Genomic DNA, 15,230 nt, shown 5'->3' on the forward strand with positions numbered 1-15,230 from the left:
CAGACAGAGACGGGTCCTTCTGCCTGGAGATGGTGCTAGGGACCGAATCTGGGACGTGCTGCATACTCTGCCACTGAGGAACGATCCCACCCCCCAAAAGACATATCCCCAAGCTAACTTGGCAAAGAGGCACCTTTTTAATGTGGTGATTCTTTTTATTTAGCAGGGGTAAAGTAACTGGCCCTATCCACCCCAGCACAGCATCTCTCCAGTGACTGTTGCTGGTGTCTATCTTATGTTTCTTTTTAGATTGTGAGCCCTTTGGGGACAGGGATCCATCTTATTTGTTATTACTCTGTGTAAACCGCCCGGAGCCATTTTCGGAAGGGCGGTATAGAAATCGAATTATTATTATAATTATTTCTTGTTTATACAGTCAGACAGGTGTTATTGACTGGTTTGTTTTATCCAGACATCGAGTCCTTCCCAAGGACCTGGGATGCCAGAATTTTATTGTCAATTGTTATAGATATCGTCGCAGAATATAGGCTGTTCCCAGTAAAGCTGCTTTTTGTAATTGGCTGATGGTGATCTCTGTGGCCCCTATGGTGTTGAGGTGCTCTTCAAGGTCTTTTGGAACTGCACCCAGGGCGCCAATTACCACTAGGATTATTTGAGTCTTTTTCTGCCACAGCCTTTCCATTTCAATTTGTAGATCTTTGTATTTTGTGATTTTTTCTATTTCTTTTTCTTCTATTCTGCTATACCCTGGTATTGCTATGTCGATTCTTTTGACTTGTTTTTCTTTCTTCTCGACTACAGTGATATCTGGTGTATTGTGTGGCAGATGTTTGTCTGTTTGTAGTCGGAAGTCCCATAATATTTTTACATCTTCATTTTCTACCACTTTTTCAATTGTATGGTCCCACCAATTCTTGGCTACAGGTAGCTTGTATTTTTTGCAGATGTTCCAGTGTATCATCCCTGCTACCTTGTCATGCCTTTGTTTGTAGTCAGTCTGTGCGACCTTTTTACAACAGCTGATTGGGTGGTCCACTGTTTCATCTGCTTCTTTACAAAGGCGGCACTTGCTGTTTGTGGTGGATTTTTCGACTTTTGCTCTTATTGAATTTGTTCTTAGTGCCTGTTCTTGTGCAGCCAGTATTAAACCCTCTGTTTCTTTCTTCAAGTTGCCATTCTTAAGCCATTGCCAGGTCTTGGTGATGTCTGATTTTCCACTTATATTGTGCAAATATTGACCATGCAGGGGCTTCTTTTTCCATTTTTCTGCTCGGTTCTTGACTTGTTCTTTCTTGTAGGCCTGCTTTCTTTCATTGGTGTTGAATAGTTTCTCGTTATTGACCATTTGAAGTGCATCTTCTTCACTGTCCTTGATATATTCTTCAAGGCCTCTTTTCTCCTCCTCTACTGTTTGATGGACTTGCAGCATTCCTCTTCCACCTGAGCTGCGAGGGAGGTATAGCCTATCTACATCACTGCGGGGTGCAGAGCATGATTGATGGTCATTATTTTCCTGGTCTTACGATCTAGCGTCTCTAGCTCTGCCTGGGTCCAGTCTATTATTCCTGCAGTGTATCTAATAACAGGTATAGCCCAGGTGTTTATGGCTTGTATGATGTTCCCGCCATTGAGTTTGGACTTGAGGATTTTTCTAACTCTCCTGATGTATTCACTTCCAATTTTTCTTTTAACTTCAGTGTGTGCAATGTTATCAGCCTGGAGAATGCCCAAGTATTTGTAAGGTTCTTTCTCTTCCAGGTTCTTGATCTTGCTTCCATTGGGCAGTTCTATTCCTTTTGTTTTTCTTATTTTTCCTCTGTTCATTTTTAATGCAGCACACTTGTCTAGTCCAAACTCCATTGCTATATCGCTACTGAATATACGGTCAGTGTTTAGCAGTGATTCGATTTCTGACTGGGACTTTCATCATCATCATCATCATCATCATCATCATCATCATCATCATCATTAATAATAATATGAAGTTGCCATATACTGAGTCAGACTTTGGGGGCCCACTGAACTCAGTGTTGTCTTCACTGACTGGCAGCAGCAGCCTTCAGGATTTTAGAGAGGGGACTTTCACACTGGAGATCCGGCCAATGGCTGACATACTGTGCAGCATCTCCAAGACAAGGCTGAGAGAGATTCCTGCCTGCAACCTTGGAGAAGCCGCTGCCAGTCTGTGAAGACAATACTGAGCGAGATGGACCAAGGGTCTGCTCAAAAGCAGTTTCACCTTTGCTGTAAAGCATTGCCCTTGCTCAGGCTGGTTCTAAGCCCAAGTGGTGGGTGGTGCAGCCCACCCTCATCCACAAGCACCCCAGGGTGTTCTAACACAGGGGTTCTCAGCTGGTGTAGTACTCCAGATGTGGCTTAACTACAACTCCCATCACCCCCAAGCTACAGTTGATTGTGGCTGTGGATGATGGGAGTTGTAGTTAAGCAACATCTGGGGTACCACAGGCTGAGAACCCCTGTTCTAACAGAAAGGAAGGAAGAAGGATGGAAGGGGAAATGAGGATGAATAGAATAAGAAAGACAGAGGAGGGAGAGGGAGAGAGGGAGGGAGAACACAAAAAAGAGAGGAAGCAAGAAAAATGGAGATGCCTTGCAAAGAATAAGAGAAAACCCAGTCTTTGTAACTAAAACCATCTTCATGTTAATTTCCGATTGCATTATCTCTTTCCTTTCCCTCCTCCATTTCTTTTAAAGAAACCACCCACTTCCTTAGGTCCACTGACCCCACTGCCCGAAAATGTAAGTTTCCACTGCACAGGTTTGTTGTTTGCTTTCACTCTGTACTGTCTGTGTCCAGCTGCACATTCGAGGGAACCTGGGTCCTCGGAAGAGCAACCCCGCCACACACACCAGGGCCATGCTGTGAACACACCTCCTGCAATTATTCTTACCAAGGGTGCAAAGGCGCCACCTGTAGGGAGATGATGTCTCGGCAGCCTGCTCCTAACGCCCAGATGACTTCATGGCCCACAGGGTCAGTAGAACTCCTAGAACAAGAAAGTGGGGGTGGGTGGGACACAGACAGATCCCCGCCGAATGAACAGGTGAGCGGCAAATTGAACTCAACGTCCCACCCCTGCTCCCAACCAGTACACTGCAGAGATCTGGTCCCGGTTCAGAGAAGGACCACTTTGCCCACTTGGCTGTCTCTTCCAGACCTTAGGAACCCGGGAAGCTGCCATATACTGAGTCAGGCCCTTGGTCCATCTAGCTCAGTATTGTCTACACAGACTGGCAGTGGCTTCTCCAAGGTTGCAGGCAGGAGTCTCTCTCAGCCCTCTCTTGGAGATGCTGCCAGGGAGGGAACTTGGATGCTCTTCCCAAAGCGGCTCCATCTCCTAAGGGGAATATCTTACAATACTCACATGTAGTCTCCCTTTCATATGCAACCAGGGCAACCCTGCTTAGCAAAGGGGACAATTCATGCTTGCTACCACAAGACCAGCTCTCCTCCTCCTTCAAGGACAAGGCAGAAAATCAAGACAGTCCTGCTATGTACCTAAAAAGGACCCTGCCAGATCGGACAGAAGCCCATCTAGTCCAGTGCTTTTTAATTGATTGATTGATTGATTGATTGATTGTCAAATTTATATACCGCCTTTCATTAAAAACAATCCCAAGGGGGTTTACAAAAGTTAAAAAACATATAATAAAAAAGACAGTTAAAAGTATTAAGCTAAAAATATGAAAACACATCTGACTTAAAATATATAATAATATACAAACACATATATATTACACATCATTATATTGTTCAGCCTTACTCTCCTCGGAAGCTCCCAAGCAGCGTATGACTGTGTTAGCCCTTTCCTCTTGCTGGCTTTGCCCCAACATCTGGTATTTAGAGGTATACTGCCTCTGGGTTTGGAGGCTCCATTTAGTTGCATCAAAGTTGTCAGTAGACCTATCCTCCACTTGTCAAAATCCCTTTTAAACCCAATGGGAGTTTTCCTCTTGGGGCAAACAACAGCTGCAGAGCTCCCTGATCTGGATCAGGAGGACCTTGGGATAGGACCCCTCCCCACCGCACCATGGTCCCACTCTGGATTGCTCCACTTGTGGCTGCTAGTGAATAAAGGAAGGGCTCTCAACCCTGGGTCTCCAGATGTTGTTGGACAACAACTCCCATCATCCCCAGCCAAACATTGTGGCAGGGGAGGATGGGAGTTGTAGTCTAGCAACATCTGGGGACCCAAGGGTGAGAGCCCTTGGATTAAAGAAGCACTAAGCACATCAGGACTCATTTAAGAATAGAACAATAACTGATTTTGAGGTTCTTTAAAATGGAATTTAATTGTTTTTTAACTTTTGTAAACTGCCTTGGGATGCTTTATGAAAGGCAGTATAAAAACGGACCAATCAATCAATCAAAATATTTTTAGCCTCACATGCCGTTTGGCCATAAGCTGGTGGCAATCAGGGCATCCTGTGATGTCAGATTCCATAGGCTTACATAGGAAGCAGCCTTATATGGAGTCCTTCTAGCTTATTATTCATTCATTCATTTATATATTTATATATTTATTTATTTATCATATTTCTATACTGCCTGATATGTACATCTCTAGGCGGTGAGTACTATAGGAGCTTAGTATTGTCTACACTGACTGGCAGCAGCTCTCCAGGATTTCAGACTTGGGGGGGGTCTTTGCCAGCCCTACCAGTTTATAAGAACAGTCCTGCTGGATCAGGACCAAGAAGGCCCATCTAGTCCAGCATCCTCTTTCACCCAGTGGCCTATCAGATGTCCCTGGGGAGCCCACAGGCAAGAGGTGTGTGCATGCCCCTCTCTCCTGCTGTTGCTTTCCCTGCAACTGATATTTGGAGGCATCGTGCCTTTGAGGCTGGAGGTGGCCCACAGCCACCAGACTAGTAGCCACTGGGAGACCCGTCCTCCATGAATCTGTCTAAGCTCCTTTTAAAGTCATCCAAGCTGGTGGCCACCACCACATCCCATGGCAAAGAATTCCATAGATTAATTATGCGCTGGGTGAAAAAGTACTTTCTCTCGTCGGTCCTAAATTAGGACACGTTTGCAACACCTCACAGGAAATATTCTCAGCCCCGCCAACTCACACTGGACACTACAGAGGATTCAATTTGCTCTGTTCAGTACTGACCCTACAACAATCTGTTACCCATTGATCTAAAAGACAGGAGCATGTTGGCTCTTTCGGATGAAGACATTGCACCATGCACTCTGGCCGGTGGGTGAAATCTGGTAGATCGAGGTTTAATGTGGGTTACCAATATTAGCATGGTTGTGTGAGCCCACACCAAGGCAGGAATCTCAGATTCATTTCGGACCATAAACCACCTGGAGCGGGCTCACACAAACACACTAATGTCAGTAACCCACACTGAACCTAGATCTGACCAACTGTTTGAAGCAGGCCATTGTATTGCACAGGGCCTCACTCACTCACTCACTTATGCATATTTAATAAATAAAATTAAATGGTTGGGACCCCTTTAAGGCCTTGGTGTTCATGTGCATAAAGTGGCATGCATGTGCACTAGAGGCAAGAGGCATCTGTTGCAAGAATGGCCACTTAACGTCTAGAGACTTTGGGGAGTAAAAGACTGAAGGATGACATTTTTTAGCAGCAAAAGTAGGGAGAAAATAGGAGAAGAGGGGCATTGGGAGCATATGCTTAAGAGTGACTTCACAGAAAGTTCTGCTGTATGAAATCTCCTGCACTGGGAAGTTCTCCTGTGCGATCCCCACTGAAATGAACAGATGCTGGAATTAGCAGGGAAGTGGATTTAGGTTTAGCGGGATGGGAAGGTTTTCAGTTCTAGTGAAAACTGCCCAGAGATGTAAGTTTGGGGCGGTTTACAAATCAGATAGATAGAAAGAAAGGTGCCATGTGGGTTGTGGTTGCGGCAGTGAGGTCCAGGAGAAGCACCCCAAGCGAGGACTCTCTGGAGCCACCCAGCCCCACTCCTTAAAAATAAGCTTGTGTTTCTCTACTTCTGAGTGACCCAGTTTCACGCTTCAGATGAGCCTAAAAATAAGCAGAATCACATTATCTGGAACGCTCATACATCTCCGAGAAAGCTGCCTGCCAAGGCTCCCGGACCAGTTTTGACTCAGCCTTAATTAAAACATATGAGTCACCGTGACAGGTGAGAGAACTGCCAAGCAACCCAGGTAAACCTGGGATATTCAGTGTGGATGGGAAGGAGGAAGGGAGGGAGGGAAGGAGGGAGGAATATGAGACAGAGGAAGCATTATAGAGACATGCAGATGTATGAAGCTGCCTTATATAGAGTCAGGCCATTGGTCTATCCATCCCTATATTACCTGCTCTGACAGGCAGCCGGACATTTCTCTGGAGAGATCTCTCCCGGATTGGACCCCACTCTCATCATGTTGCCTCTTTGGATGCCTGGGGAAAGACTGTAGCTCAGGGGCAGTCTATCTGCTTTGAATGCAGAAGCTCCCAGTTTCACGTCCTGGGCCTGGCAGCATCTCCAGGTTTGGGCTGGGAGAGACCCTTCTCTGTCTGAAGCCCTGGAGAGCCACTGCCAGCCAGAGTAGACAGCACAGAGCTAGATGGACCAATGGTCCGACTGGGCATGATGCAGCTTCCTGTGTTCCTAACATTTTAAGGGTGAAGAAGAGCCAGTCTTGTGGTAGCAAACATGAATGCCCAGGGTACTTTGCTGAGTAGGGTCTGCCTTGGCTTGCATTCGGATGGGTGGCAACATGTGAGCACAGTCTGCAGTAAGATATTCCTTTAAGGGGAGGGGGCTGTAGGTCCCCGGTAGAGCATCTGCTTGCATGTAGGATGTCCCAGGTTCGGTTCCTGGCAGTATCTCCAGGTAGGGCTGCGAAAGACCCATCTGAAACCCTGAAAAGCTACCGCCAGTCAGTGTCAACACCGAGGTGGATGGTCTGAATGTCCGACTCAGTTTAGGACAGCTTCAAACATTCAAATATGACCATCAGGGTTGGTATCCTGGGGCTAATTGGTTTAAGCATGAATTGGGTGGGGGAAGGAATGGCAAGAATGCAGAAGGCAACACATCTAATGTCAGGCTGGAACCTTTGGCACTAGAGCAGGGTTTCTCAACGTGTGGGTCCCCAGATGTTAATGGACTTCAACTCCCATAATCCCCAGTCCCAGTGGCCTTTGGTTGGGAATTATGGGAGTTGAAGTCCAATTACATCTGGGGGCCCACACGTTGAGAATCCCTGCACTAGAGAAAATGTTAGGAGAGAGGAGGAGAGGGATCAGGCCATGATCCGCCACTCTTTGCGCTTGACACCCCTTCCCTGCCCCAGAGAAAAACTAGAAAAAAAGTCTGTCACGATGCCTCTTGTCCTGACTATTGCTTTGACCTTCCTTCTTCATGATTAGTCTGTTTCTAAATCATTGTTTTAAATTACAAACATGAGCGTGTGCCACTGCACCCACAATTCACAAGAGGCTCTTTGGTAATTTGGGCTGTTGATTTTTTCTAGCGGAAGCTAAACTTGCCTACGCCACTACCATCCCATCTCAAGGTGTGTTTCCCCCACCCCAATTCCCCCACGCTTCATCAAATAAATGAGATGCAAATGAGCAAAATGTTGTGCTTACTTAAGGAACAAAATTAAGAACTATCCTGAGTCTTGTAGTCTGGAGAGGGACCATCCCATGTGGGAAAGGCATGAAAGAGCCATTTCCCAACAGTGAAGGCAGGGCGGAATTGAAACGGAAGACACGCTTGATGGGAGGCAACTGAAGTGGTACGTAAGAAGAGCCAGACTGCAGCAGACTCAAGGCTCGCCCATAAAGATCAGGGCAGTGGGTGTCTTTTTCTTCATGTTGGGCAGCCCTAGAAAAGCCTCTGGGACTGGCTTGCTTGCTGGCCTGAGAAACCTGGGGACTCAGCTCTTGCTTCTTCTTCTCTTGGCTTCACTCCCTTCACTAACCTGCACTAAGATTAGTGACCGTCATCACATCTTGCATAGGAACATAGGTAAAAGGTAAAGTGTGCTGTTGAGCCCTGTGGTCGTCTTTCATAGAATACAAGAGGGGTTGACCATTGCCTCCTCCCACACAGTATGAGATGATGCCTTTCAGCATCTTCCTATATCGCTGCTGCCCGATATAGGTGTACCATCTTGGATTCGAACCAACAACCTCTTGCTTGATAGTCACACATTTCCCCGCTGAGCCATTAGGTGGCTTGCTAGGAACATAGGAAGCTGCCTTAAATCAAGTCAGACCCTTGGCCCATCTACCTCAGTATTGTCTACACTGACTGGCAGCAGCTCTCCAAGGTTTCAGGCAGGGGTCTTTCCCAGCCCTACCTGGACATGCAGCCAGAGAATGAACCTGGGACCTTCTGCATGCAAGCAGATGCTCTACCACTGAGCTATGGCCCACTCCCCGAAGAGGAATAGCTTACAGTGCTCACATGTAGTCTCCCATCCAAATGCAAACCAAGGTGAACCCTGTTTAGCAAAGGGGACAATTCATGCCTGCTGCTGCAAGACTGGCTATCCACCCCAGGCTGGCTCTCCACAAATTGTAGTAGTTAATTCCACAAATTATGTGAAATTGATCTTTGCTAATTGAGCAAAGACCCAGGCACTTGTGTTTCTTTTAGATTGTGAGCCCTTCAAAGGCAGGGCTCTAAACTAAGCAAAGCCTCCAGTTCTTCCTCCAGACACTCCCCCCCCTCCATTTTTGGTTGCCCTGTTCTGCACCTTTTCCAGTCGTACAATATCCTTTTGGGGATGTAGTGACCAGAACTGTACATAGTATTCTAAACGTGGCTGCACCATAGATTTGTATGAGGGCGTGATAATCTGGGTAATTTTATTTTTGGCCCCTTTCCTAATGATCTCTAGCACAGAGTTTGCCATTCTCATAGCAGCTGCCCACTGGACTGACAGTTTCCTTGAGTTATCCGCTGAAACCCCAAGATCTGGAGCACCCCTTCAGGGCTCTCCCACCACATTCTTCGACAAATTCATGGAGGACAGGTCGATCAGTGGATATGAGTCCTGATGGCTATGGGCCACCTCTAGCCTTGGTGGCAAGATGCCTCTGAATCCCAGTTGCAGGGGAGCAACAGCAGCAGGAGAGAGGGGCATGCACGTCCCTCTTGCCTGGGGGCTGCCCAGAGGCACCTGGTGGGCCACTGTGGGGACCAGGATGCTGGACTGGATGGGCCTCCTTGGGCCTGGTCCAGCAGCGCTGCTCTTCTGGTCTTATTCTGGGGCACATCTCTGCCAGGCCCGCTGCACTTCCCCAGCAGGGACGGCTTTCCTGCCCATCAGAACCCTGCTGGCGGAGAGCAGCAGTGCCTGCCTGTTTTGCAGAGAGCAGCCCACGGCTTCTCCCCAGATCCCAGCTGCTGCCTCCCTCCCTCCCTCCCAGCCCAGCCTCCTCCTCGAAGACAACCTCCCCAGCCGCTTCACGCTGGGCTAATTAGGGGCTGCACACGGCAGCCCTGGCAAGGGGACAATGGCTGGCCCAGCCCTCCCGTCGACATGCTCAGCCACTCTGCGGGGGCAACCCTGCCAGAAATAGAGCCCCGACAACCCTGCTCATCAGAAACCCACTTTTGTTCAACTGTCAGCTCTCCAGCCTTGAAGACAAGAAGAGGGTCCTTACGAGCGCACACCTCCGCAGGCGGTGCTCTCCGCAGCGCTGCAGACGGTGCTTGTGGCGCTGTCAAGCACCTTGGCGGGCAGGCTGGATGGGGCATGGAGGCCAACCAGCCTCTGGGCTCTGGAGACTGCAGGCGAGGGGTCAGGTGACGGAATGCTCTGGCATGCAAACCCCCAGATCCTGCCCACAGAAAAGGAGCATGGCCGGAAGAAAGCTAGGACAGGGGTTCTCACCCCTAGGCCCCCAGATGTTGTTGGACTTCAGCTCCCAGAACCCCCAGCAGCAGTGGCCACTGTGGCTAGGGAAGATGGGAGCTGAAGTCCAACAACATCTGGGGGCCCATGTGGGAGAACCCCTGGGCTATAGTACAACCTCCTCCGTGAGATGCCAGTTTTCTGTCTGCTCTTTGGAACACCGCATCACATTTACTTTGGCCCTAATTCTGCTAGCGACCAAAGCAGGGCTTCTCAACTTTGGGCCTCCAGCTGGTGTGGGACTACAACCCCCATAGTCCCCAGCCACAATGGCTTTCGGCTTGGCTGCATGGCCTTCAGCCGTTGTGGCTAGGAATGATGGGAGTTGTAGTCCTGAGGTTGACAACCCCCTGGGACATAGTAGAGCAGTTTACATGACCATAAACTTTGGGAGCTGGGTGTGTTCCTGTTTTGTGATCGTAGGTGAGCTAAAAATAAGGGATGAGGGGGCAGTTGGATCACCTGTCAGGTCCCAGCTGGGTAGGCGGGTTTTCCTTCCTACCGAAGATCAAGCTCCCTGGCCCTGGCCTTGCTTCCCTCTAACCCACGATCACAAAACGGGACTCGTCTCCTAGCCAGTTTATGGTTGTAAGAACTGCCGCCGTAACGTAAGAATGGCCCATATGCTTCTTGATGAGCTACCAAATCTCCACCTACTGGACAGTTTTCTGCCAGTCTGGGCTGCTTTGGGCCTCGTTTTGCAGGGTTTGTCTTGACTGCCAAACTTCTAGGCTGGTTGGGAGCATCTCTATGAGCTGCCAGTTTTGTCTGGAGCGATCCCTGGAGATTCGGCCACCCCACCCCACCCCAAATATTCTTTCCACTGTTTTTCAGCAAATGAAGCTCTTCCATTCTGGAGATGGATGCTGCTTGCTGGAGACTCTGGGCCAGTCCGGGAGGGTTGCCACCTACTTACCGGTAGGTGACGGCTTGAAGCGCCCGGCAGTAGCAGCTGGCCAGCCAGAGGGAACGATCCGTCAAGATGTTGGGGCAGTGAGAAATCCGGAGGATCAAGAGGTTGCTCCCGGTGGCCTTCAACAAGGACTCTAGGCCAGCTTCCAGACAGCCTCTGGGAGGAGGAACCAGATGGAAGAAGGCATCACAACATATTCTACTACACAACCTATACAACCAACTTGGAGTCACACCACACCAACGAGCATGGGGTCCCTTATGGCAGTGTTCCTCTGCCTTGGATCCTCAGCTGTTGTTGTACTACAGCTCCCATCATCCCCACTGTGACTGTGGATGATGGGAATTGTAGTCCAACAACAACTGGGGACCCAGGTTTGTGAATCCTAAATTCCAGTTCCTTTTTCCTTCCAACCTTCCTGCCCTCCCTTCTCTATCCAGGGCTTTAATCCTCCTGGGAATGGCATATATGTGCACACCAGTGCCATCGCTAGGGACAAGGCCAGGAGGCATTTCCCACTGCCACATCTGCCTTTCCGACTGTGTCATCCCTGGTCCCAGGACCAGATGAGACCTCCTTAGAGGAGGAGGAGGAGGAGGAGGAGGAGGAAGAGGAGGAGGAGCTTGAAATTGGTCCCAGCATCTACTCAGACCAGATTGCATCCACATACCCTAGTGGGGCATCCCACAGCTGACACCCCAGAAGATGCCCCACCCAGGGAGTCTGCAAGCTGAGGGGAAACGATGCACCCCACCTGACTGAGCTCCAGACACCCCCAGCTCCAGGCCCTCTGTGATCACCCCCAGGGCCCCAAGAGCAGAGGGGAGCAGAAGGTGCAGCCTGCGACTTGTGCCATGCTGCCTCCCACCTCTGAGCTGCACTTGGGAGGAGAAAGGAAGGACCAAGACGCCAGGTCTGGGCCCTGCCAATGTTCCAGGAAGGGGTAAGGGAGGAGGGGCTGCCCTAGAGCCACTGGCTGGCTAGCTGGCTGTTGCCTAACTCCTCACTCTAGACCAGGAGTTCCCAGCCTTGGGTCCCCAGATGCTGCTGGACTACAGATCCCATCATCCCCTGCCACAACGGCCACTGGAGGGGGATGATGGGAGTTGTAGTCCGGCAGCATCCGGGGACCCAAGTTGGGGCATCCCTGCTCTAGGCAGACTCCTTAGCTGGACAGCCCCTTTGCAGCTTCAGTAGACTTGGCAGCAAGTCTGCTCATGCCTGGCTGGACCCCTCCGCCCCAACCTCGCAAGTACAACAGGGAAGCCAGCCCAAACCTCAAGGTTTATGGAAACACGGGAGGCAGCCGGGCCAACACATATCTGGCGGCATGTTCACAGGGCTCCGTGCAGACGATTAATCCTTCTCACAGTAGGGCCAGTTACGCTGTGGCTGCAGTGAACAGGCTCTCCTGACCTGAACATCTGTGGCTCATACACGATGGGTTGCCCATTGAATCCAGTCAGGAACCAGCTTACTGGCATACCTGTAGCTTACTCCGGATAACTAGAGTTTTGTGGGGAATTCCTTCTCAGCTCCTTTGCAGACCTCAGGGAAGGGACATAGCACAGTGGTCAAGCCCTTGCTTTGCATGAAGGTAGCCCCGGGTTCAAGCCCTGGCAGCATGGGAGCCTAGAAGTGTGAGTACTGACAGATATTCCCCTTAGGGGATGAAGCCTCTCTGGGAAGAGCAGAAGGTTCCAAGTTCCCTCCCTGGCAGCATCTCCAAGATGGGGCTGAGAGAGATTCCTGCCTACAACCTTGGAGAAGCTGCTGCCAGTCTGTGAAGACAATACTGAGCTAGATAGACCAATGGTCTGACTCTGCATATGGCAGCTTCCTATGTTCCTATGTACATGTAAGCACTGTAAGATATTCCCCTTAGGGGATGGGGCTGCTCTGGGAAGAGCATCTGTATGCTTGAATGCAAAAGGTTCCAAGTTCCCTCCCTGGCAACATCTCCAAGGTAGGGCTGAGAGAGACTCCTGCCTGCAACCTTGGAGAAGCCGCTGCCAGTCTGGGTAGGCAACACTGAGCTGGATGGACCAAGGATCTGACTCTGCATAAGGCAGCTTCCTACATCCTAAGGAGAAATTTGGGGGCAGATCCATTGTGGTTGCTGATGCAGGAAGGTCAGTACAGAGTCCAGCCACTCGCTCTCACTCACCGTGTGCTTTTCATATAGTCCTCCTTGGTCTCTTTCTTCCCCCTCTGTCGGGGCTTGAGATTCTGGAGGGTGAGCGAGTGGGTCTGGGTGCACCACTGTGACAGCATCACCAGAAACTGTGGAAGGAAAAGGGGGAGCTTCTATCACTCCGGGAAGCCACATCTGGGGAACTGAGAGCCTTCTGCTCTGGGAGTGAAGGGGGGGGGGATAAGATGGAGCACATTTGTTTTTATTTGCATATAAATTGCATCAACCATGAATACAGATTTCTAGATCCCATTGTGCAAATTTATCCTCTTATATGGCACGGAGAAAGCATGCATGGAGACTGTCCAGGATCGTGCATCCAGGTATTGGAGAGCTGGAGAGGGTGCCAGAGCCATGCTTCCACTCGGTTTTCTAGGACTGGCTTTGTTAAAAGCAGTTTGACCATCAGTCACTGCCGGAGATAATGTTTCGCAGCATAGCTGGGCAGTTGCCGATGGCCCAGGGGCCTCTCAGAAGGGCCCACAGCTGACTCCTGAGGACACCTCTGTGCCTAGAGCCTTCATATGTTGTAGTGGCTAGAGTGCTGGACAAGGACCGGGGAGACCCGAGTTCAAATCCCCATTCAGCCATGAAACTAGCTGGGTGACTCTGGGCCAGTCACTCTCTCTCAGCCTAACCTACTTCACAGGGTTGTTGTTGTGAGGAGAAACCTAAGTATGTAGTACACTGCTCTGGGCTCCTTGGAGGAAGAGCGGGATATAAAATGTAAATAAATAAATAAATAAAAACTCTCTCCAGGTACGAGAAGGCCCATGGAGGACAGCTTGCCAAGGGCCCCCTGAAGCCTGGAGCTAGCTCTGCATGAAAAGTTTCACCTGGGTGCTTTCCAGACTAGCTGCTCAACAGCAGCAAAATGCCTCCGTACAGGCAAGTCGCATTTGAAATGTAAACAGCAGGGGGAGCAGTCCTGCAGCAACTAAAAACCCCCCAAACCCAGCAACCTCTTTATGCCGGATATACAACATCCTACTCTATATCGCAGCGATTCGAAACAAGGCATTGGAAATGTGAACTGCACCCTGCTGTCCAGGTAGGGACTGCAGTGTCACAACACAGGAAGTCTGAAAGCAACCTTTCAATATCTGATGTGACCCCATTGCAGGGTCTAATCTGGAAAGCACCCTGCAGATTTATGAAGCCCAAACCTCTGTCAAAGGCACTGCAGCAGGCTCGCATTTCCCCCCGGGTGTGTTGGCCACCAACCCTCTTGCTCATCGTAATGATGATGATCTCCTGCTAGTGTTTCTGATAATGGAGACGCCAGGCTTAATGAATGCCATTGGCTCAGAGCAGGATTTTGCAAGCTTGGGTCCCCTTTAGTAATGGTGGCAGGGGATGATAGGAGTTGTAGTGGGGACCCAACCTTGAGAATGTTAGTCTTAAAGGCTGTTGTAGAGGTCCATTTTGAAAGGCCCTGCCTCTCTGCACTCAAAGCTGGTTATTACCTTGGAGGACACCCTGGCGTTCTCCAGCATCACCCGGGTCCACACCGCCGGGTGGCGGGCCACAAATTTCCAGTCCTTGCACACCTCTGCAGCTCTCAGCAGGGTCTTGGTGTCGAGGTATGTGAAGATGCAAAAGAGAGCGGCTCGCATCTTGAGGATCTCGGGGCTGATGACCTCATTGGAGCGGGCTGGGCTTCCCCGCTCTGGCCTGACCCCCTTCCCTCCGTCAGACCGGCCTGTGAAGGGACAGAGCAACAAAAAGCATCGACTCCTGACAGATTAGGCACTGAGACCCTGGACGGATTGCGAACAGGCCCTGGCGGGAAACAAAGTCACCCATGGTCTGCTGCATTAAGCAGTCAGAAAGAAAGAAAGAAAGAAAGAAAGAAAGAAAGAAAGAAAGAAAGAAAGGCTGCCTGTCTCCAAAGGGCTCACAATCTAAAACGGAGACATAAGGTAGACCCCAGCAACAGCCACTGGAGGGATGCTGTGCTGGGGATGGATAGGGCCGGTTGCTCTCCCCCTGCTCAATAAAGAGAATCACCACTTTTAAAAGGTGCCTCTTTGCTTGGTTAGCAGGGGAGCTTAAGTGGAGCACTGATGCTTCCCTCCTGCCACTTTCCTGACCAGATCAGTGGCCTTGTGGCTGCTCTTTGCCACAGAAGAGAAGTTCCCTTTGAGCACAGCGTTCACATAGTAAAAGCAATGAGAAGGATGGCTCCCTGTCCCAAAGGGACTCACCGTCGAAACAGAGACACACACACACAAAGGAGACACCAGCAACGAGACAGGCTGAACAGGGTTGGT

General features: G+C 49.9%; 1 protein-coding gene across 1 annotated transcript in view; it reads right to left on the bottom strand.

Moving 5' to 3' along the window:
* Nucleotides 1-15,230, bottom strand: part of FBXO41 (F-box protein 41) — a 106,159-nt gene that overhangs the window by 28,341 nt on the left and 62,588 nt on the right. Inside the window, exons 6-9 of the mRNA XM_053254834.1 lie at nucleotides 14,424-14,659; nucleotides 12,931-13,046; nucleotides 10,767-10,919; nucleotides 2,874-2,969 (exon numbers count right to left, since the gene is read on the bottom strand). Of these exons, the coding sequence (XP_053110809.1) occupies nucleotides 2,874-2,969; nucleotides 10,767-10,919; nucleotides 12,931-13,046; nucleotides 14,424-14,659 (601 nt within the window). The remainder of the gene's footprint in view (nucleotides 1-2,873; nucleotides 2,970-10,766; nucleotides 10,920-12,930; nucleotides 13,047-14,423; nucleotides 14,660-15,230) is intronic.

Source organism: Hemicordylus capensis, chromosome 5 (genome assembly GCF_027244095.1).
Source record: "Hemicordylus capensis ecotype Gifberg chromosome 5, rHemCap1.1.pri, whole genome shotgun sequence".
In the NCBI taxonomy this organism is placed as follows: domain Eukaryota; kingdom Metazoa; phylum Chordata; class Lepidosauria; order Squamata; family Cordylidae; genus Hemicordylus; species Hemicordylus capensis.